This window comes from Colletotrichum paranaense (genome assembly GCF_030867605.1).
Source record: "Colletotrichum paranaense strain IMI 384185 chromosome Unknown Scaffold_7.1, whole genome shotgun sequence".
NCBI classification, from domain to species: Eukaryota; Fungi; Ascomycota; class Sordariomycetes; order Glomerellales; family Glomerellaceae; genus Colletotrichum; species Colletotrichum paranaense.
This window is the reverse complement of record NW_026848965.1, coordinates 1,270,593-1,293,409: the sequence shown is the minus strand read 5'-3', so window position 1 is coordinate 1,293,409 and position 22,817 is coordinate 1,270,593. Positions and strand designations below refer to the sequence as shown.

Genomic DNA, 22,817 nt, shown 5'->3' with positions numbered 1-22,817 from the left:
CGTTTACAGACATGTAAGTCTTTGTGAGGTCGGCTGCAAGTTCGAAGTAGCAAAGCTACATCTCTGACGTGACGCGATGAAGCTCCTCGCAAGAGCGACGCTGCTCTTAGCAGCTGTCGTATCAGCCATCAAGAACCCCATTCTCCCAGGGTCAAGCTCACCATCCTCTCCAATCACCTCAAATTAACCTCACTAACACCTCCCCAGATGGAACCCCGACCCAGCCATTCTCCGCGTCGGAGACACCTACTACATGGCAGTCTCCTCCTTCACCTACTATCCCGGCATCCCAATCTACAAGTCCACAGACCTCGCAAATTGGGACCTCGTGTCCCACGCCGTCCAAGACCCCTCCGTCCTCGCCCTCTATGGCGTCTCCGCCGGCGAGGGCGTCTGGGCCCCCTCCTTCTCCCACCACAACGGCCTCTTCTACATCACCTCCATGACGCGATGGGGCTCCGACCCGGACTCCCGCTCCTGGCCGCGGATATGGTACATCTCCTCCTCGGACCTCGTCATTTGGTCCCCTCTGACATGGGCGGAGCCTTACGGCATCGATCCGGATCTGTTTCACGACCCGGCTACGGGGAAGTCTCACCTCAACCTCATGGGGCCTAATAATAACTATGACCGGCTATGGGGCATAACGCAATGCGAAATTGATCTCAGCACAGGAAAATGCATCGGTCCCTACCGTAATATCTGGAACGGAACACTTCCGCAACTGCCCAGCTCCAGACCAGAGGGTCCCAAGATGTTCAAGCGCGGGGAGTGGTACTACCTCCTCCTAGCGGAAGGCGGCACGAGTACAGGCCACCGCGCGACGATAGGTCGCTCAAAGTCACCCCAGGGCCCGTGGGAATCTTCCCCGACGAACCCGCTCATCTACAATGGCGCCGATCCGAAGCTCACGGTGCAGTCGACTGGCCACGCAACGTTCACTGATACACCTGACGGAGAGTGGTACGCCTCCCTGTTAGCAAGACGGAACGTAAAGGGTGCCTCGCCTCTCGGTCGCGAGGCATTTCTGGTAAAGGTTGACTGGGAGGACGGGTGGCCGACGATGAATGGAGGGAAGCCTCTGTTATTGAGCGAGAGCGTCGACGGACCAGATCAGGAGTATCCCAAGGCGAAATGGGTTGATGAGTTTACTGGCCCTGAGTTAGGCATCAGCTGGTACCAGCAGCGGACGCCGTACACGGAGAACTTCCGGCTCAAGGGTGCGGTGGCGACGGGTGGGTTCGGGAAGAGAGTGGTCTCCAACGACTCGGGGATCGTGTTCAATCCCAATGTTTTCACGCTCGGGGACCGGGATACGGCGGCTGCTGTGCTTCGAAAGCAGACGTCGTTGAACATGACTTTCTCAGCTAGACTGTCGTCGACGTCGGCTGGGCTGGGACCAAGGCAGTCGGTAGGGATTGCGTCGTATCTGAGTGAAGTCAATCATCAAGATATTGGCGTAAGAGGATGTTGGAATTCGACTGGGCTGTGCTTATACGTCGATCTCTTGCCAACTTCCACTGGTCCAACAACTCGACCTAATGTAGGTTCTCCCGCGTTCTCAAGTTGTTGACTGCCTACGTACTGATCTTTTCACCTTACCTCTAGTCAACAGAATACCCTCTCAGCGAGTCAACGATCCCCGCAGATCTAACATTTCACATCCGCGCCTCGCCTTTGGAGTACTCCCTTGGCTACTCTCGTAACAACGCAACCTCGCCCACATGGTTGAAGACATTCAACTCCAAGCAGATGAGCTCGAACCCTGGGTATCCCAACTTCGAGGGCTCCATGTTCGCTCTCTTCGCCAGCGGGAATGGAGAGCCGTGGCCGTACGACGCTCCGGAGGTAGGCTTCAACCGCGTCGAGGAGGTATACTTTGACGAGGGTCTACCGGACTATGACAATTGGGCGTAGTGCTTGAATAAAGTCAAAGTGGGCCAACTCGATGGCTGCTCATTCACCTTCCCAGCTGCTTTACAGGTTCTTTGATTTTGTTCGTGTCGCAATTTCTTGTCTTGAGCTCGATGACCGAATAGTTCAACTCCCCCACGCTCCTCAGCTGAGAGAATGGACATTAGTCTCAGGGCGCATGAACGTAGCCAACGTAAACTGGATCTTTTGATTCATTCCTGCAGCGTGCGGCATTACTTTCCGTCCAGCTTTTACGGTGCTCTCCACGGATGGCTGTAACAATATATAGGGCACTCTCATGATGGACACGTAGAAGACTTTCAGGCCCAGCGATCTTACTAGCGCCTTGAGTGGCTTAATGAGAGCTGGGTCGGCGGAGCAGACAATGGAATCAACTTGGTACCATTTTCGAGCTTCAATGTGCCTAAGCGCTGGTCCAATACAACGAGAGTTCCATCTCGCAGAGTCCATAGAGGAAGAACTATACCATAACGGATACCTGCCAGACGATGATGAGGCCTGGGAACTGACAACCTGAGTGAGTACTAGATGATCTAGACGGTGTTAACGATATCTACTCTAGAGTCACCACGTAATGAGGTTTCTAAAGAAAGTTCATGCTCCTCGTCCGTTGGAAACGAACACGAACAACGATCTCCACGGCCTTTTGGTACCTCTATCATCAGGCGTATTCATACATACTTGTCCGCTGCCTCGTTGCTATCAAAGTTGAAGATCGCTTGTGATTTCTCGTCGGCGGATGAGAGTATAAGTACCAACTTACCTGTCAACATCCCAAGATTCCATCAATGACAAGTAACATTGGTCCATTCTCTAGGCTTGAAAAGTGCCCAAGAGAATAAGCACCTCCAACATTGTGCTTAACAATGTGACCAGCCTTCATGTCGCAAGTCATTCCACTCGGCGAGATCTAAAACCAGGAGTCCCAAAAGACATTACAATCATAAGCAAAGTCCATCAGCAAAGAAGTATGCTATGCAGAATACCCCCTGGGGAATGACCGCTATCTACAAATACTATCTGTTCTTAGACGCCTTCATTGTGAGTTGGAAGGTAGAGCGTGGCCGTGCTCGGCGAGGCGACAAGATGCAGACGCCAAATGCCACACTCCAATCAGCAGCGACTACTATACGCACTGGTGATCTGATACTATCCCATGGATATAGAAGCCAGGCCGCAAATACCGTACAGCTGACTGTATTTACAATGCTGAGTTCATAGATATGAAGAGGCTGTAGAGTACTACTGCACTCGGAGGGCAGACAATAAAACGTGGGGATTGAAAGCTCTCCAAGACTCACGAACATGCACGCTCGGAAAAGCCGGAAGTAGCAGAGATATTGACAAGACTGCCGTGTTGCGCAGCCAGAGATCGTCTCGGACTTGATGTCATACTTAGCCGACTTCAGTATAGGCGGTCCAGGCATTTGTAGCTTGAGCCTCTGAAGGATACAGCACGCAGAGGGGCCAGAAGACAAGGTTATCGGCATTTGGGTAAGCAAAGACGGAAAAGATCTTCAGGCACAAAACGCTGGGGTCACGGCGCAACGGTAACGTGGTAATCCCTCGCAAAGTCCACCTGTGTATGAAGTTCTGACGGCTCATCATAGGTACGGATAGGAGAAAGGGGGTTACACAATGTCGTGTAACGCCTTTCTGGCGATCGGGCCTTTTTTGCGGAAATGGAAGTCACTCCGAATGCGATATGTACAGACAGTCATAATGTCGATTAGAAGACTGAGGAATTGCCTCAAGATAAAAAAGGGCGGACATGGTGATGGTGTCGCCAGGCCTCCGATACGGGCGGGGGAAGCACCCGGTTCGGCTGGCAATAATGACCTCGGAAGGTCTGCACTAACCTCGTGAGGGAAGTGCGTAGAAGCTCCGGATATGCGGGGAAACAAAAAGGTAAAAAGGGCGGTTGCAACGGTGGGCGATTAACGAAGCGACGCGACGCGACATGGTGCAGGCATGGGATGCCGGCTGTGCTATATCAATACCACCGTGGGGACGTTAAGAGCCATGGATATTTTGATGATTTTGGGTAAAAGACGGAGCAAGCTGCGTGGCCAGAGATTGCGAATGAGATTGACGAAGCATTGCGTACATGCTCGATTCCCCAAAGAACAGCTTGGGAATTCAATAGTTCTCTCGACCCTGGGGCGACGCATGAAGAAGCACGGACGATTAGAGATGAGTGTTGGAAATCCCCATTATTGGGTACGAGATGGAGGCTGAAAAAGGAGATGCTGGTCGAGTGTGGATGCGAGCATGGGTCATGCTAGACGGGCAAGACAGAAGGCGGGATGAACGAAGTGCTTGTTTGCAGTGACGGGATGGCGGAATAAGCCAGCCGTACGGATATTGGTTGTTAGTCGTTGTTGACTACCTGACGGAGTAGTCGTGGCTGGCGGCGGTCTTGCGGATAGAGACGAAAGGGCGATCACTGAGATGACGGTGAAGCAGATCCCACGGGGATTGACGGGCATCGATTGACGGGATAATCTCCCCGGCCGGTCTTCTTATTGGGACTTGTCATGCTCGCGGCGCAACAACTCCTATTAGTGCTTTGACATGTGCTCCGGAGCTCTACGGTGCGAAGGCCGGTGCTGGCTTGCAGGCAATAGATGTCCTAGGCAGATCTTTACAGGTGTCCAGTTCTTTGCATATGCTATGCTGTCTAGGACGCGTGATGAAAGTAATGTTGGCTGGTTGACACCGAGCAGACAATAGCCGTATGCACTGGCCGAGGCAACTGGATATATTGGCAATGTGAAGCTTCGACTAGAATAGGACGCCAGGCTAGTTCACCGGGCTTCGAGAACTCTACTTGGAGCAAGGGCGCGTGAGCGGGACATGGGGCCAACGGGGAGCTGCAAAGTCAACGAACACAAAAGGGGGGGGGGGGGGAAAGAACAGGTGATATGATAGGAGGGGGGCTCACCGGGAGTAGAGAGTAGAGCAAACAGGACAAGGTAGCACAGGAGAGACCAGGGCCGGGGATGGTATAGAGTGGGATAGATTGAGGAGGGTTTGGCCTGGAAGATGACGATGCAGAGCAGCAGAAGCTAGACTCAACTAGAGGGTCTCCGTAGTAAGACTCCGTGGTATGTATCCGTAGGGACGGAGACTGCGGCGGACTGAGTTGGGATTGCGGAAATCATCCCATGTTCTTTTGGATGAAGTTGACGACGTCCACGATATGACGATGATGTCGTCGGTCAATATTCTGCGGCCCAAGAGAGCAGAAGAGGGTTCGAAAGTGCAGGGCTGAAATTGAAGATGAGGTCAGTTCAAGGTAGCGCCTCAATGATCTGCTGCGAGTGTGGCTTTGGTGGAATTGCAACTTCATGCGAAGAGGTGCGGTACGAGGCGTTGAGAGCAACGATTTGCTGCATGGGGGGTGGCCACGGTGGCTTGGCTGGGAGGTTGAAATTGCATCGGATTTGCAAGAGTACGTGGAGGAGACGCGGCCAGACCAACCGGTGGGACATGCGGTCACGGTACCCCTTTACGTAACGCACATTGTGAGACGGAGCTACTGCAGGCGCATTAGTGGCTGGAGAAGGAGGTAGTGGGACTTTGGACAGAAGTACCTCGGAGCCTGGAGGAGCTGGCAAGGCAAGTCTCCTTTTGGTACCTGATCGAGTGCGACGGGGGAATTGCAGCACGAAGGTAGCGGTGCCTGCATCGGAGTCCTTTTTTTGCTTCTCTTAGAACGGGTATTATTGATGATGAATATAGAAGGCAATTATATAGTCGTATTGCAAAGAGAGATTTCATCAAACATGTTGCCTTTTTCAAGCTCGCTCGGTGTGACTGATGGACGAGTGTTGCACAAGTGTTGATTGTGCTATGCGACGGGACCTGCGAACTCGGTGCAGGCGGACCGAAGTGCAAAGTACCTTATTCGTGGGTATCCGTAAAGAAGGTACCGAGTATCCGCACCTGCCTTACCTTTTCATGGAGTAAGGTACGTAGGTACACACTACTGCGGCACGTGTGTGGTAAGGTAGAAAGACAGAGGATAGGTAGGTACGGAAACTCGTAGTTTATTCGTACCTACCTGCCTTCCATTGTGAATGGCATCTGACTAAGACTGTCCCGTCGGCTGGGGATTGGACAGGCCGGGATGTTTGAAGGAGGGGAGGGGGGGCGGCCCTGGGCGGATGGTTCGATATTCACCTTGCAGCGAGCTTCCAGCCACAGGAAACGGGCCTGTCACTCGCTGGGCGACCTGGGTTCAAGGCTCGGGGGTGGCCAACACGGGGCCGACAGGAGTTGGAGAGACCCTCTTCCGAGTCACAGAATGAGTGGTTTCCTTCTGGATCGCGTCTAGGCAGGTTAGAGGTTATGAAAGACTCGACCGGTGACCTCTTACGCCTTTCTAACTTGTGTCAACCTGGAGGTCACAAGTGTCAAGTGGTTAACCATTCAAGGGGGCAGACGGGAGTCGTCTTTTGACATGTTGTACCCCCTCATCTCATGATGTGGAAAAGGATAGGAAACAAAAGGATGGCTCCGTGCTCCGTACGCACCTCGGTATGCGTGGCATCAGGGCATGTCCCGGGCATCGGACCAAACAAGGCTGCAAGTGGCCCGGTTGAATCGATGGTGGAAGCAAGCTAGAGGCGTGTCGCGGGTAGAGGGACGATTCGGGAAGTTTTCCACGTCCACAGCCCAGTGGTTGCTGGATAGTAAGGTGGCTAGCATAATATCCAACCTGGAGGTAATTAATAGTTGAGGTGAGCTTTGGATGAGTGTGGTGAGGTTCGGATACATCAAAAGGTACATGGGGTACATGAGGAGCGTCGAGAGTGAGACGGGGACGAACAGTGGCGGGGACGAACGGTGGCGGCTCGCTTTAGTGGAAAGGTCGGGACGAATTCCACTGGGCTAAAATCCCCTAGTGGTGCAGCAAACTGCAAAGAGCCCAAACGAGATGCTGTCAGTGTCAAAGTCGGCCATTTCCAGGTTGGCAGGCAATGGCAAGTTGGCTGAAGGTACCTAGATACCTTATCCTTGAGATGTCGATAAGGTACTCGACGTGACTTTGAGGTCAGTTACCTCAATCTAGGTACCTTACCAGGTAAGGTAAGGTCGGTAAGGCACTGCGTGGTTACGTACCATTCTCGTGAATCCGAGCCAATCACGAAAATCAACAGATGGAAGGAGCAGGCCGAGTTCTAAGATGGAAGTTGCAGTCGGTGCTTGTGCCTTCCATTACTGTGTACCCTAATACTCCGTACCTTACTTACCTTACCTGAGGTACCTACCTTACTTGATGTGCTTACTTGCCCAACAGAGACCAAAGTTGGCAGGCGCCATGGACGTGGACAGCGGCCGTGCCATTTGATCAAATGAAACCGGTGTGAATTTCGCGCGTATTGGCGCCATCTTGTCTTTAGACTTTGCCTTCCGCGCGGCTGGTCCTTTCCTCTTTCTGCAAAGTTCACTTAGCACCATCGTTCCATGCTGTGCTTGCCTATCGACTAAGTCGTGGCCTGCCTTACCTAAGACGAAGCAACGTGTGCAGGGACGGAAGAATCTCAAGAGGAAAAAAAGAAGAAAAAAAAAAGTCAATTAATTCAATTGATGATTGGCCACCATACCTCGAGGTTACTGAGGAAGGTAGCACTACCCATAGGCAACCCAAGGAAGGTACCTTAGCTGAGCAGTAAGGTAAGTAAGTTTTAGCTTCCTTCCCGCTGACCTTTCCACACCTTGAGCTTGGCCCATTCCACCGAAATCTTTTTTTTTTTTTCCCTCTTCCTTCCATCCCAAATCCTGCCTCCCCATCCCGCGCCTTTCCCGCCCACTTGTCCCGTCACTCCGTTCGCCTCTTTTCTTAATTCTCTTTGGGCCTTTGCCAACGTGCGGCGGCGGCGGCCACAATTGATCTCGAACGGCCCCCTGCAAACCCCGACACAATCGGTCAACCCTGACCCGCGTCTTTCTCTCCCAAACACTCTCCACCATCCTGGATACTGGACTGGGCAGCAAACGCTCCAAACACTCCAATCCTCCTACACTACGGAGTACCTTACGCAGTGCTCCGTACAGTACATACAGGCCAGCAAACCGGGTGTCCCAGCCGCCAGGCCAAGACTTCTCGTCGGCCCGTCAACCTGCGCCTGCGCCTTTGCCTTCACTTTCCGAATATCTGACCCACCCTCGAAAAGGAAGAAAGGGAAGGGAAAACAGAATAGGACCTTCACATCGCGCACTACCCACCACCCACCACAACGAGTACCTAGCAGCGCGACCACCACCACCAACAACCAGTGACCAAAATTCCATACTCCGTACATACACTACGAAAGCCAGCACAATTCACCCCCTCGTTCAAACTCACCCATGGGCATCCAATGCCTGTGCCTGTGCCTGTCGCCCGCGCTGTCTCCTCGTCTCGTTCCTTAACATCATCCGCCTCTTCTACCGCCTCCTTCTGATAGATCCACCCGCACCACCAATACGCCGTCTTCCCTGACCAATACCAGACACCATCTTATTCTCGACTGGCCTCGTCCCGACTCCGACCCCTCTTGCGGCTTGCGGCTTGCCTTCTCTGTAAGGTACGCGCAGGTACATTCGGAATCAAGACCACCTTACCCAGTCACCCAGTCACACCTCGCAGACTGCCATACCTACGGATACTTCGTACAGACTACAACCGAGTGCTCAAGGCTCAAGCCCAGAGTAGACGACGACGGATACTCCGTACCCCGACCACCCCCTGGCCCCTCCGTCCTGCGCGCACGCGTGGAAACAGCCTGTTAGTGTTGGGGCCGAGAAACGGGAAGACGAGTCCCCTTCATCCAAGCAAGCATCCAGCATCCAAGCAATCCCAGGTCCAGGTCCTGCTCCCAGCACCAAGTACCCGCGCACCCAAGCACCCGTCGCGCGAAAATTGTGCAGATCTGGCTGGGCCACTGGCTTGCTCGATTCTCCCTCTTCGCGCGCCGCTCCCTACCTTGCCTTAGTGCAGGCCTTCCTTCTCGGCCGACACCACAACACCCACCCGAACAACGTCGTCTGCCACTTTGCGCGCAAGACAATCTGTGCTTTCCTCTGCACTGCACACTGAGGTGGACGTTGGCTTTGCACACTGCACTGCACATTCGACACACAGCAGCACAGGGGGTCCAGAACTGCAGGAGAAACTCCTGGCCATCCACAATCGCCCTTCTCCTCTCTTTCTCTGCTCGTCCCGGTCCCGAAAAGACCTCCTTCCGTGCTGCTGCTTGACGACACTGGTCCGAAAAGGCGCCCACCCCAAGTCGAATTCCTCCTTCGCACACACCCACAGGCACCCCTACGCGTACCCTTCCTTTCCTCCTCCTGCTGCCGCTCCTCCGCACCCCCTCCCGCCTCCTCCCAGTCAGTCCCGGGACCAGCAGCAAGTGGCAGCAGCAGTCGAGCTACAAGCAAGACTGGACACGAAAAAAAAATCTCGCCTCGAGTCGCGACGCTGAGAACAGGGACCACGCACCAGGCACAGCTCCTGATCAACCTGCACCCAGGGTGTCGCGCATCCACGCTGCTGCTTCCTTCCATCCACGCCTCTTCCCCTGGTCGACCTCACAAGTCCAATCGTGGCTCCATAAAATTTTCTAATTAAAATCGAAATGGCTCAAGAAGACACCACAAGCATCAGCACAAGCAGCACAAGTGCCAGCACCTCCAGCGTGCCTGTACCTGTGCCTGCGCCTGTGCCTGTACCAGTTGTGCCTGATGTCAACGACGTCGCCGCTCCTAGTACGGATCCCTCGACAACCTCTACTAATTCTATCCTCCCCCCGACTACTTCGACCTCTCCTCTTCTTCCCGTCGCTTCTGCTCCTGCTCCTGCTCCTGCTCCTCTCTCCACGACACCGACCTCGACCTCCTTCGAGACACCGACTCCCTCCACCGAGACGCCGTCCGTCGCGACTGCAAACGCGTCTGTACCTGGCACTGCTGCGGCACCTGCGATTGGTCCTTCGACCACGAGCGCGACTGCGACTGCGACTTCGACTGCGACTGAGTCTACTACGCCTGCGGTGGCAGCTCCTGCGCCTCTCCCTCCTCAGCAGAACGGTCAGCAGAACGGCGACGCGAGGGAGTCACACTCGCCCGGCATGGCGCATAATCAGCACCCTCATGGCTCCCAGAGAGGCTACCCGAGCCCCAATGCCTTCCCGTCACCTGGTCCTATGCCGCCGAACCAATATGCCTACCACCCTCAGCAGACGCAAGCTCAGGCGGACCCATATCGAGCCAGTCCTGGCGCGCCGATTCCTTCTCTGCCGAGCATGAAGAGCCTCGAACACCACTACCAACAAAGTGCGCCGCCGCCTCCTCAGACGATGTCGATGCAGATGCAGATGGCGCCCAACCAAGGCATGCAATACTACCTCCCACCGGGAGTACAGAGCAACCCATATATGACGCAGGATCTCAACCACCTGAGATATCAAATCCCCCACGGGCACGATCCTAGATTGATGCGCGGTCCCGGTGGGCCGAAGAAGGTATGTTTGAAGGGATATGCAAAGAGACGGAAGAAGGCTGCTCCGGCAGTAGCGGTGGCTCGTTTGGATAAAAGCTGACGGTTGGGGTTTACCTCTTTTTCTTACTAGGAGATCAAGCGCCGCACAAAGACAGGTTGCCTAACTTGTCGTAAACGCCGTATCAAGGTTAGTAATGGTTCTCGTGAAGTTCTGCTCTGTTTGTCCTTTTTTCCGTCTTTTTCATATCACCATACCCCCGCTACGAATTGGGCGTTGTCGAGGCAAAGAGGTAATTGGGGAAATTTTCTCGAGACTCCCCATCTGAGAAAGCGCGCGCATGAAAGGCAACATTTTGAAAAGCTCGGGAATGCAAAAGATGGCAAAGAACCAAACAAACTTTACGATAAGCGAACCGAGTCGTGGTTTCGCCAAAAAAAAAAAAAACGGTCGCTTGATGTTCGCTTGGTCTGGAGCTACTGCGAAGCGAGGACGGGAGCCATGCCTTTGAACCACGTTCCGGGATCGCGCCCGCGCCCACGCCCGCAGGGAGGAGCAATCTTCCGTTCCTGCAGAACCGACCGCCGCGCCCGCCTGCCCGGCAAGAAAAGCCCCTCCCCTCCTTCCTTCCCTTCCAGTTAAGCCTCCAAGCCTCCCAGCCTCCCAGCCTTGGTTGAGGCCTCAGGACAAGCGTCAAGCCACCACACCATAGAGAACCTGGACGGACACGCCTCCAAAAACTCCAAGCACCAGCCACCCTCACCCATCTGTCGCGACTGCCGCTAGGTACCTGAGCTGGGCCTAGCCTCGTCCCATCTGCGACATTCATCGACTCCAACTCCAATTCATTCACCTTACCTCATCATCACCCCCAATACACACACATCTCACACAGCCCTACCATCGTCGCCCGCAAACGGCATCTGCATATTCACCCGCTGCATTTCCCCACTCTCATATTCCCAGTTGTCTTACACATACATACCCGTTGTCGTTCTCATTCCTCGCTCACGAGGCCACTCTTGGTTGAGCTCTTTTCTCAGTAAAAGCCGCCATTCTAACCATCTCTTATAGTGTGACGAGGCTCACCCCTCCTGCAACAACTGTAAAAAGTCGAAGCGAGAGTGTTTGGGATACGACCCCATCTTCAAGCAGCAGCCAGGTCCTTCCGTAATCCAGCCCGCTCCGAACGCCCAGCGGGTGCCGACGCCGACCATCCCGTCCGTGCCATCATCCGTCCCACCTCCGGTCCCGACTGTACCTTCAACGCCTGCCGCGCCTCAGGTCCCCGTGCCGGTAGCTCCATCAAACCCCTACGGAAACCAGCCCGCCGTCTTGCCCAGCTCGTATAATCCTCCCGTTCCATCTTCGCACGCCCCTCTCGATCCAGCCTTGAATTCTGCTGCGTCCGGCATCAAACCCGAGCCCACCGCCTACGACTTTGCGGCCCCGATAGATCCAGCTCTGCAAAACCTACCCGCCCCGGCAACGTTACATTCTACTCAGACTCAGTCGTTCTCGGGCGAGCAAAGGGCAGGCTTCGACAACCATCTCAGAGGTGCGACCCTCCCGCTATCATTGTACATGCCTTGTTCTCTTTCAGCCGTTGTTGCTTCGTTCTCAAACCCTCATACTAACGCGACCTACACAGCCACCAGAATGAAGGTCGATGACCTGATCGGCCTCCTGGGCCCCGCTGCTCCCACCCAGGAGATTGCCCTCACTCCCGAGCTACTCACCGAGATCATCAACGTCTATCGCGAGGTCTATGCTGTCGGTCTCCAGTCCTTCTTCGAGGCAAACTACTTCCAGAAGCAGGACGCCCAGGGAAAGTTTGCCTTTGAGCACAGCCAGCAACTCTTGCGCCAATTTGCCTCGTTCCTCAAGATTGTTCAGTCTGTCCCGGCCAATGACCACACCCAGATGACCCATTCTGGAGTTCTCGAGACTCGCTTGATCTGGGCCCTGGCCATCTTGCCATGCAATAGCGCTCCCCCTTCGTCCAACGCCGATGCCAAGGTTCTGCCACCTCCGGATGACCTGACAGAAGCAGCCAACCGAGTCAAGGTCATGGAGACCCTCCTCTGCGGCGACTTCTTGTCCTCAAATCCTCTCACACCTCCTGTTCCTGACACCCAGCCTCATCGCGAGCAGGAGTTTGAGTTCTGGTATAACCTTGCACAGTATCTGTGTTGTTACGACCCAGCAAAGCGTGATGAGGTTCTCGGCAAACTCAGAATGCAGCTCGGTGGAAGAGAGAACCGAGATCTCATCTACTCCATCGCCATCTCACGAGAGCTCTCTCCTCGCGTGGAAGTCGGTTTTGAGCGGAATGTGCCCCAGCATATGGATGAGTCCGACCCTAAGAACCGACTCTTCGTAGCGAACAAGTTCATTCAGGATGAGGCTCAAGTGACCGGCGGAACAACAAACGTGGTCCGGCGATTCGGCGAGATTGCCATCAGAGCGTACATCAGTCCCGGGGTCAATATTGCGGCACACCCCCACCAGGCTGCTCCAGCACAGCCTTGATCATATTGATCCAACCAGATTTTTCGTTTTTTTCCTATCAGCATTCACACTCTGCAGCATTTTCCAGGCTCAAAGGGGGCGGGGGAGAACCAAAAATCGTGTATTTTCAGAGGCGTTCACAGGGATGGGAGGGGAGCATGGCTTTCTTCCCTTTTGTGCTTTTCAATTTCCTTTTTGCATCAAAGCATACGGGCGGCAATACGCTGCTGCTCGTCCTACAGTTTCACGGCCGACGGCATCATCTTGTACAAGTAGTTCCCCCTAAAAACTAGTGATTATTCAGGCATGGCGGCGGTGTGGCGGGAAGAAAAAGAAAAAGTGGTTTTTGAGTGCAGCAGTGACTAGGGGGATGGGAGGCTTGGTAGAGGTCTCCCGTAGAGCTTTCCTGGGAGGAAGCTACCAGACTTTCTGGACCTAGAGGCTGCTGATACTCTGTACGATATTAGACAGCATGGCCTTGGTCCTGGATTTAGGAGGCCAGTAGAAATCAAGAAATTTTGAACTAGCATCGTTGTGTCTGGTGAGATGCCATAAGGTTTCTGGTTATGCCACTTGAGGTTGATAGTCGAAGGTAAAGTTGGATGACAAGTATCGCGAGGCTGCAATCGACGATGATGACGTTGACTGAGATGTCGACCACCCGGCCAGACGCAGGACCAACGTATTGATATTGAGGACCCTTTGCAGCGATGAGATGCGGGGATCATGCAAGTCACCACGATTGAAGAGCCTAGCAGGCGATTAGCGAGGTTCGATGCAGATTCGGAAATGCATGCTACTCTTTCGCCAAACCTCTTTTTGCCAAGATGCCTCTACTTGGGGTCCATGCGATGTCGGCCATGTTTTTTATTATTCGAATTTGGTGGTGGTGTTGAAACTCGAGATGCGAAATTTTCCGGTCCTTTTACCTAAGGAAAACCTTGCGTTTGTCGTATTTACGACCAGCTTCGGATCTCGAGGTGGAACTGTTAGGGTTACCGAATTTGGCAATTTTTACAATCAAAAGAGCTCATGGCGACTCAGCGCTTCCGGGATATTTTCGAAGGACCAGAGTTGCTCTTTGTTTTCAATTATTCTCATCACTATCATCCAACTACCGGTACGCTCCACGAATTCTACTCGACGTTTCACTCCCAACTGTAGGTCTTACATTCACTCGCCTCACCGTTGAGTCAGGTAGTGGATATTCGAAAGCCCGACAGACAGTTATCTAACACCCCATATCTTAGTGAGAGTTTTGCCAACGGAACGAAACCGGTTCCCGTTGACAAGAAAAGAAAAGGCGTTCTTGCCAGTACCATCGCGTGGGCTCGCGGAATTCCGCTAAACTGCAGAACTGCTGAAAACAGCACAAACGGGCTGTTAGTAAGCGCCAAGTGCAATCTACATATATACGCTTTCCCACTTGTCTCGAATCTAAGAAGAAACTCACGATGAGTTTCTCCTTCTCACCGTGGCTCCACGATTCACATCCCACTTACACGAAAATGAAATCCCCCATCCCGGATTACCTCAACCGCGTCCTCGAGAATGCGCGACCCAACGAGGCCGGCGCCCCAGCGGGCTACATTGACGTGCTCGCCAAAGCGGACACGTCCAAAATGGCCGTCGCCCTCGCCATGGTAGACGGGAACCTCTACTCGGCAGGCGACGACCGCGTCGAGTTCTCCATCCAGTCCATCTCCAAAGCCTTTGTCTACGCTCTCGCCATAGAGGACGCGGGCCTCCCCGCCGTCCTCGAAAAGATCGGCGTCGAGCCCTCGGGCGACGCCTTCAACCGCCTCTCCCTCGAGCGCGGGTCCAACAGGCCCATGAACCCCATGATCAACGCCGGCGCCATCACGGCGCACTCCCTCGTCGTATCCCCCTCCGCGACGCTGGAACAGCGCACAGAACGCATCCTCTCCGCCCTCTCGCGCCTCGCAGGCCGCCAGCTGCACGTAGACGAAGAAGTCTATGAGGCGGAACTCAAAGACGCGGACCGCAACATGGGCATCGGGTACATGCTCAAAGCCGCGGGCATCATCACCTGCGACCCGCGCGAGGCCGTAAAGGGGTACATCCGGCAGTGCTCCATCAGCGTCAACGTCCGCGACCTGGCCGTCATGGCCGCCACGCTCTCCAACGGCGGCGTGCAGCCTCTGACGGGCGAGTCCGTCATCCCGCAGACGAGCGTGAGGCAGGTCTTGTCGGTGATGACCACGTGCGGCATGTACGACGCCGCGGGCGACTGGGTCTCCAACGTCGGGATCCCCGCGAAATCGGGCGTCGCGGGCGGGATCATTGGCGCGTTGCCGGGGCAGGTCGGGCTCGCCTCTTTCTCGCCGAAGCTTGATGAGCGGGGGAACAGTGTGCGCGGGGTGGCCATGTGCGAGCAGCTCTCGCGCGATATGGGCTTGCATATGATGGACGTGAGTCAGATTGCCAGCGCGACGGTGAGGACTTCGGTGGCGACGCTCGTTGCGGGAGCGCATGAGCCGCATAACCCGAATTGTCAGCGGGAGGTGGTCATTTTCAGTCTGCGCGGCGCGGTGCGGTTCGCTGGGTCAGAGAGGTTAACGAGGGCGCTGGCAAGGGAGCTGGGGTCGCCGGATCCGGAGGATCCCGGGTCGGGACGGCATGAGAATGCGTGTGCGGTTGTTTTCTCGTTTCGGGATGCGTATTCGTTGAACAATATCGCCAAGAGGATCGTTCATGAGAATATTCGGAGGTTACTACTGGATGAGCGGAGTGTTGTTGTGGTTGACCCGAACGGGGTGTTGGGGATGGAGGTTGATGCGGAGGGGGAGAAGAAGCCGCATCCACATGTATTCAAGTCTGAGAAGGATGCAAGGGATTTCATTGGAGGAATGGGTTGTCAGGCTGTATTTAAGGAGGACAGTTGGTGATTATCGCAGTGCTTTAATGATACCATTTTCATATCTGACCTATTGGGAGATGTTCGTTGCCACTCTTGACTTGCGGGGAGTTATCTAGGGCATTGTGAGAAATGAGGAAGTCTGATGATGAGAAGCTTCATGATACGCCGAGACTCAAGTGCAACATGTCATATAAGCTTGCTTTTGACAACTAGCCATTCCAAGATGGTGTACACTATAGAGTTCGTAACGGTTATTAAACACAAGCACGGTGCCCTAGACTTGAGCCTTCTCAAGACAAGCAGATTATGTTTCGATCTCTTGTCAAATATCCTGCGTCAACCAGACAGTACGTAAATGATTGTTGGAGGCTTTTCTATTGCACTCACTATTCGATGAGCCCACCCTGTCTTTCTGAAAGCATTAGATGTCGCCTTCCCTGCAGCTCAGAGCTACAGTGTCTCCCGGGATAATTTCACACGACTCATGAGAATCACCGGCTGTATGACTCGAAGCCATCCCTCTCTCTTGATAGCCATCTCTATTCTTCTGGCTCTATCACGCTCAGGTGACGTTGGCCTATCCATCTCAATATACGCAATCTAGGAAACAGACCGCTGGCTGAACTTGTCCAACTAGATCCTACAAACAGTTGTAAAGTGTCGAGAGCCTCTCAATTCTATCACGTCCATGGAAGAAGCTGACTCATTTGAGGACTGCCAATGCTTGCACAGAAGCTACTCGGTCTTCTCCCCGAAGAAATTGGAGCGTACCTTGGGACACGGCCCTCGCTCGACTCGGGGCTGAGATAAGATGCCAGGTCCGGTGGGGTGCCTTTCACGCCCTCTCACGCCCTGTAGAGACACATTCTCTAAACTGTTGGATATCCCTGCGAGTAGTAACCTGCAAGCTCGTATCAGAATTCTCAGTAGAGATATGAATCACCTCAACCGTCTTCAGTCCTCCCGAGCACGACTTGTTGGCGAGATTGTTGGAAGAGAACGAGTTTGGGCGACCAATTGAGCTCAACCCCACTGATCAACCCCCACTTTCCCAATTGAGTCGACTTCCCAATGGGAAAGCCACCCCGCGCCGCTGTATCTCAACTCCGACTTCGCGGCATCAACTCGGCGAGGTGACGAAACTTACTCTAACCTCATATTTCGCCATCACAAGTCAGGTTGGCTGGTCTAGTGAGTTTTCCTCTTGCGTCAAGCGCCAGCGCAATATCTCTGAATTTCCAGAAGATCTTTGGCTTGCGAAGAGAGCGACGTGATGGGATATACGTGATTATCTGGAGCTAACCAATATTCCGCATACTCAAGTTTGCAATTCCATCAAAGGACAAACACTTCTCAAGAGAAGTCGATTTCAAGCCAATTGCTTCAACTACCGCAATCATGTCAAAGCCCATAGTCCTCCAACTGGGCCAAATCGAGCAGTACGTCTTCCTTCGTCTTCCATTTAGACGATTGTCGTCTCATGCTCCCGAATCAACCTTCAGCCTCGTATTCACATCCTCCCACTACAACCCCTGTATCACCCTTCCTCATCTCAACCAGACGCACCAAACCAAAGCTAACAAGCACAACCCAAAAGCGCCCACGACACCTGGGCCTCCCTCGCTGATGTCGCCCAAATCATCAAGCCAAAGGCCACCAATCGCGCCGAGTTCCTCGAGGAGTGCAAGTCCGGCGCCCTCGACGGCGTGAAGGCAATCTACCGCACTTTTGCAAGCGTCCACATCACCGGCCGCATCGATGCCGAGCTCGTCGCCGTTCTTCCCTCCAGCGTAGACTTCATCTGCCACAATGGTGAGCCTCCCTCCTCTTCTTCCATCTCACACGCTCAGAACACGCCCGACATGACGCATTTCCCATCACAAATCCCTCAGTAGTAGCAGTAGATCAGACACCACATGCTAAACAACACCAAGGCGCCGGCTACGACCAAATCGACATCCCAGCCTGCACATCCCGCTCCCCCAACCCCATCCTCGTCTCAAACACACCCACCGCAGTCGACGACGCAACAGCAGACATTGCAATCTTCCTCATCCTCGGCGCCCTCCGCAACCTCAACGCCTCCATCCTCTCCATCCGCGATGGAAAGTGGAAAGGTCAACCCCCTCCCCCGCTAGGCCGCGACCCCCAAGGCAAAGTCCTAGGCATCCTCGGTATGGGCGGCATCGGGCGCAACATGGCCAAGAAGGCAAGGGCGTTTGGCATGGAGGTGCGGTATTTCAACCGTACGAGGCTCGAGGTCCATTTGGAGGAGGAGTGTGGTGCCAGCTATGTTGATTTCGAGACGTTGTTGCGGGAGAGTGATGTGATTTCTCTCAACCTGCCTCTAAACGTACGTAACCCCCCCCCCCCCCCGGGGGGCAATTTTTCTCTTCATCACCACTGACAAGAAAAGGCCCACACCCGCCACATAATCTCAACCCCGCAATTCGACCTCATGAAACCCGGCGTGGTGGTAGTAAACACGGCCCGCGGCGCCGTCATCGACGAAGCCGCGCTCGTCGCGGCGCTCGATTCCGGAAAAGTCGCCAGCGTGGGTCTCGACGTCTTTGAGAACGAGCCCGAGGTCAACCCCGGCCTTCTCGCCAACCCCAACGTGCTGATTGTCCCGCACATGGGCACCTGGACGCTCGAGACAAGCGTCAAGATGGAGAAGTGGGCTATTGGGAATGTAAGGAGGGCGGTGACGGAGGAGAAGCTGGATAGTGTTGTTGTTGAGCAAAAGGGGCTTGTTGGTTAGAGGGGTGGCGGACGAGAAAGGAGGTAGTAAACGGTCTCTGGTAGAGGTTTTGTTCCTGAAGATAGTAGAAAAGTAGCGAAAATGAGGTTGCCCATGTAATTGGAAGTAACACGAGATATGTAGTCCAAAACACGTAGAGCCTAGGAAAAGACTGCCTTGTTATCGTCTGACATGGATGTTAGATAGACACCAGCTTGGAACATATCCTACAATAACATCCCCACGTCTGGGTCAGAATAAGTAACTCACCCAAGTTGCATTGTGCCTCATGGACGTATACTACATGGTATACGTACCGAAGAAGGGCGAATCCCAGTGCGAGATCACCGGATTCCCGACTACATATGCTGACCTATGGTCCATAGAACGGAAGTTAAAGCAAATATTTCTAGACGAGCTATTGCTGAGGGATTGAGACAGATGGTATCCCAGAGCCCTCATTGCGGTACCAGGTCCAAGTCAAGTGTTTTGTGCGCATTTACCAAGGCGCACTTGTCTAAGTTTCGGGGCGTAACTAGTGGGTGCGGTAAGAATTGAGGGCAAACTTGCACTCAGCATGCAGTTCTACGCATCGAATGTCTAGATATGAACGTGGCAAGAATTAGACAGTACGAGGGCACAAATCAACAGGCACAATCAAAGTTGTTGCTCGAAAGACGCATATATTCATCTATGCGGACCGCGGTTGACGGGCCCTAGTCGTCGAGTTGTCTACCCATAACCCCTAATCCCATGTCCGGGGGTTGAGTCCCTTATTTTTTCCCGCTCCCCAGGAGTCGGGCCGAAGAAAGCAAAATACAGATGCCATGGTCTGGGGAATCACTATTCACAAGCCAACGCCTTTTTTTTGTTGAAAAATCTCGCAGCCAGGCCCCCCAAGCTTTTTGAGTTTCCAGCCCGTAACCGCCCCCAGCCGAGATTCCCTTCCCAGATGTGTCATGCAAGTCATGCTGTTGAGAACACACATTGCCAAATGTTATGGTGTACGCTCGTTGAAGTCATTAGTCGGAATGTTGAAGAAATCCAGTCGCTAAAAGATTGGACGATACAAAGAGGAAGCCGCTTAGTAGCGGTAGATGTCGCTCTTGTAAGGACCCTCAACGGTGATGCTGAGGTAGTCGGCCTGGGTCTTGGTGAGCTCGGTGAGCTCAACGTTGACGTGGGACAGGTGGAGTCTAGCGACCTCCTCGTCAAGGACCTTGGGGAGGACGTAGACACCAACATCGAGCTTGCCAGCCTTGGCGAACTCGACGTACTTCTGGCCCCAGGCGGCGTCACCGGACTTGTACAGCATGATCTGGGCAAGAACCTGGTTGGTGAAGGAGCAGGACATGACGAAGGAGGAGTGACCGGTGGCACAGCCAAGGTTGACCAGACGACCCTCGGCAAGGAGGATGATGTGGCGGCCGTTCTTCATCAGGAAGCGGTCGACCTGGGGCTTGATGTTCTGGACGCTCTGGGCGTTGGCCTTGAGCCAAGCGACGTCGATCTCGATGTCGAAGTGACCAATGTCTGGAGGGAGGGGGTTAGTCAACTGGACTGGAGAAGAAACAGAGAACAAGGGGAATGAACGTACTGCAGACAATGGCGTCGTTGGGCATGACGTCGAAGTGAGCGCCAGTCAGGATGTCACGGCAGCCAGTGGTGGTGACGAAGATCTGACCGCGGGGAGCGGCCTTCTCCATGGTGGTGACCTCGTAGCCGGCCATGGCGGCCTGGAGGGCGTTGATGGGGTCGATCTCGGTGACAATGACACGAGCACCCATGGTGTGCAGAGCCTGGGCGCAGCCCTTGCCGACATCACCGAATCCAGCGACAACGGCGACCTTGCCGGCAACCATGACGTCGGTAGCACGCTTGATTCCGTCAATGAGGGACTCGCGGCAGCCGTACAGGTTGTCGAACTTGGACTTGGTGACGGAGTCGTTGACGTTGATGGAGGGCACAAGGAGCTTGCCGTCCTTGAGCATCTTGTAGAGGTGGTGGACACCGGTGGTGGTCTCCTCAGAGACACCGTAGCAGCCCTTGAGCATCTCGGGGTACTTCTCGTGGACGAGGTGGGTCAGATCACCACCATCGTCGAGGATAAGGTTGAGCTTCTGGCCATCCTTGAAGGCGGACAGCTGCTGCTCCAAGCACCAGTTGTACTCCTCCTCGGTCTCACCCTTCCAGGCGAAGACGGGGACACCGGCAGCGGCAATGGCAGCAGCGGCGTGGTCCTGGGTGGAGAAGATGTTGCAGGAAGTCCAGGTAACCTCAGCACCAAGAGCAGTGAGGGTCTCGATGAGGACGGCGGTCTGGATGGTCATGTGCAAGCAACCGGCGATACGGGCACCCTTGAGAGGCTGGTCGGCAGCGTACTTGGCGCGAGTCTGCATAAGACCGGGCATCTCGTTCTCGGCGAGCTCGATCTCCTTGCGGCCGAAGGCGGCAAGGGACAGGTCAGCGACCTTGAACTTGTTGGCGGGGGCAGCCATTGTGAAGTTTATGGTGATGGTAAAAGGTGGTTTGGGGAGGAGGAAAGGGGTATAGAGGAGGAAGAAGAGAAGAAGAGAGGATGAAGAAGGAGAGCAGCAGGAGAAGATTCAAAAGGTAGTTGGCGGGGGGAGGGCAGGTAGAAGAAGTAAAAAAAAGGCTTTTGGACTTTGGAGGGGTTCAGACACGGACAGGGACGGCAGGAAGGCAGGGCGGTGTGTGAGTGCCTGAGTGGGAGTGCCAGAAGTGGGAGGGATGCGGGATGCGAGGGATGAGATGTCGGGAATCCAGACTGCCCTGAGGTAAGGTACCTTGGGTAGGTGAGAAATCTCTGCTGCTCCTGCTGTGTCAACAAAAAGTACCTCCTTCTTGCATTTTTTTGCCTTCTTGGTGTTGCTGTGTGTCGGCGAAGCGCGGCGTAAGGTACGGTGATTAGAACAGAAAAAAGGTACTTGTCTCTACATGATCTCCGTACCTACTTCACAAGTTCACAAGTTCAGACTGAGGTATCCGCAGGTGGCCAGTGGTGGGAAGGAGGGGTAAAAAAGTGACTGGGGGACGGGGACTTCCTGCCTTTGCAGCAGGCCAGCAGCCCACCTGAAGCCTGAGGCGGGGCAAAAAACTTCACAATTCGATCCAATGCTCTTTCCTCCTCACCCACGCCGTGCCTTCCAATTGACTGAAGTCTCGAGGTGTGGCAGGCGGGGTGGGGTTTTGCCAGTGTCTGGTCGTTGTCTGGGCACCTCGTCCTCAACAGTGGACACACCATGCTGCTCTACTGGTCACCGATGCTCAGTCTGCTGGTCATGGCTCCGCGAGACTTTGGAGCTGATACAAGACGATAGCAAGAAGTACATGCTATCTGTCCATCAGTGCTGTTCACAACCCAAGTACACCAGGTACTGTGGTGGAAAAGACGGACATGCCCCTCGGCTGATGATAGCTCTGACACCTAAGGTACTGACTGCTGCTATCCCTCGCCATAACTCGGGTCCAACAATGCAACAGATGTACATTCCCTCCGTCACATATCTGACAATCAGACTTTCTCAAGGGCCCCAGAACACTTCCCTTTTGAGCTCCTCTCAGACCATTTCCTTGCGGTGAAAGGAGGCAAAAGAGGAGGGGCAATGTACCTACCCTACCATGCCGTAGCTAAGGTACGGATACGAATCAGATAGCTCGGCTTCCATTCCCCGGTGTTTTTTTTTGGTTCTTTTTTTCTGCCAGACTTTTCTCTCCGGTCTGCTGTCACTGGCTGAGGTACTGGCTGAGGTGTCAGTCATTGTCTGGCCCAAGACACCGACTCCTGTCTCATCCAACGTCGTTCAATTGGCGTTTTGCATTTCCCCCTACCCTTCCCTTCCAAGTTCCATTCGAAGCTCCCATTTTTGATAAGCCACAAAGAGCGGCGCACATGGAAGGGAAAGGGAGGGCTAGACCTAAGGGAGCAAGCTCTGGAATGTAAGCTCTACCTAGGTAGGTCCCTTGAGTAGGTACCTCTGGTACTGGTAGCTCACCTCACCTCAGTCCAAGGAAGGCCCTTATTACGTTACCACTCGGAAACACAACTGCGGAAGCTCAGAGCAGCCCGTAGGCCGGGCCCGACCTGCTCGGAGGTAAGCATGTAAGGTAGCTTAGGTAAGGTAAGGTTAGGTCGGGTAATTAGAAAAAATACTGCCAATGTGAGTGAATTCAGTGGGAAAAGATACATTTGCCTCGCTCAATCGGCTTGGGGTGGGCGGCGAAGGTACATGCAGATCTG

At 54.1% G+C, this 22,817-nt stretch overlaps 7 protein-coding genes across 7 annotated transcripts; 5 read left to right on the top strand and 2 right to left on the bottom strand.

Moving 5' to 3' along the window:
- Positions 1-76: 76 nt before the first annotated feature.
- Positions 77-1,917, top strand: CPAR01_09250 (beta-xylosidase; the record flags this gene model as incomplete). Its single annotated transcript, XM_060493515.1, has 3 exons — positions 77-150; positions 208-1,543; positions 1,609-1,917. 3 exons carry the CDS (start codon positions 77-79, stop codon positions 1,915-1,917), a joined length of 1,719 nt encoding a protein of 572 aa, XP_060347645.1.
- Positions 1,918-7,961: 6,044 nt separating this feature from the next.
- On the bottom strand, positions 7,962-8,246 carry CPAR01_09249 (uncharacterized protein; the record flags this gene model as incomplete). The annotated part of the gene is made up of 1 exon (XM_060493514.1): positions 7,962-8,246. The coding sequence occupies one exon, from the start codon at positions 8,244-8,246 to the stop codon at positions 7,962-7,964; it is 285 nt and encodes a 94-aa protein (XP_060347644.1).
- Positions 8,247-8,303: 57 nt separating this feature from the next.
- CPAR01_09248 (uncharacterized protein) lies at positions 8,304-8,715 on the top strand (the record flags this gene model as incomplete). Its single annotated transcript, XM_060493513.1, has 3 exons — positions 8,304-8,341; positions 8,391-8,505; positions 8,560-8,715. 3 exons carry the CDS (start codon positions 8,304-8,306, stop codon positions 8,713-8,715), a joined length of 309 nt encoding a protein of 102 aa, XP_060347643.1.
- Positions 8,716-9,563: 848 nt separating this feature from the next.
- Positions 9,564-12,956, top strand: CPAR01_09247 (uncharacterized protein; the record flags this gene model as incomplete). The annotated part of the gene is made up of 3 exons (XM_060493512.1): positions 9,564-10,448; positions 11,499-11,982; positions 12,028-12,956. The coding sequence occupies 3 exons, from the start codon at positions 9,564-9,566 to the stop codon at positions 12,954-12,956; spliced, it is 2,298 nt and encodes a 765-aa protein (XP_060347642.1).
- Positions 12,957-14,389: 1,433 nt separating this feature from the next.
- On the top strand, positions 14,390-15,844 carry CPAR01_09246 (glutaminase; the record flags this gene model as incomplete). Its single annotated transcript, XM_060493511.1, has 1 exon — positions 14,390-15,844. One exon carries the CDS (start codon positions 14,390-14,392, stop codon positions 15,842-15,844), a length of 1,455 nt encoding a protein of 484 aa, XP_060347641.1.
- A 1,370-nt stretch (positions 15,845-17,214) lies between these two features.
- On the top strand, positions 17,215-18,577 carry CPAR01_09245 (D-isomer specific 2-hydroxyacid dehydrogenase; the record flags this gene model as incomplete). Its single annotated transcript, XM_060493510.1, has 4 exons — positions 17,215-17,255; positions 17,414-17,628; positions 17,751-18,169; positions 18,233-18,577. The coding sequence occupies 4 exons, from the start codon at positions 17,215-17,217 to the stop codon at positions 18,575-18,577; spliced, it is 1,020 nt and encodes a 339-aa protein (XP_060347640.1).
- Positions 18,578-19,640: 1,063 nt separating this feature from the next.
- CPAR01_09244 (adenosylhomocysteinase) lies at positions 19,641-21,054 on the bottom strand (the record flags this gene model as incomplete). Its single annotated transcript, XM_060493509.1, has 2 exons — positions 19,641-20,089; positions 20,154-21,054. The coding sequence occupies 2 exons, from the start codon at positions 21,052-21,054 to the stop codon at positions 19,641-19,643; spliced, it is 1,350 nt and encodes a 449-aa protein (XP_060347639.1).
- Positions 21,055-22,817: the final 1,763 nt, after the last annotated feature.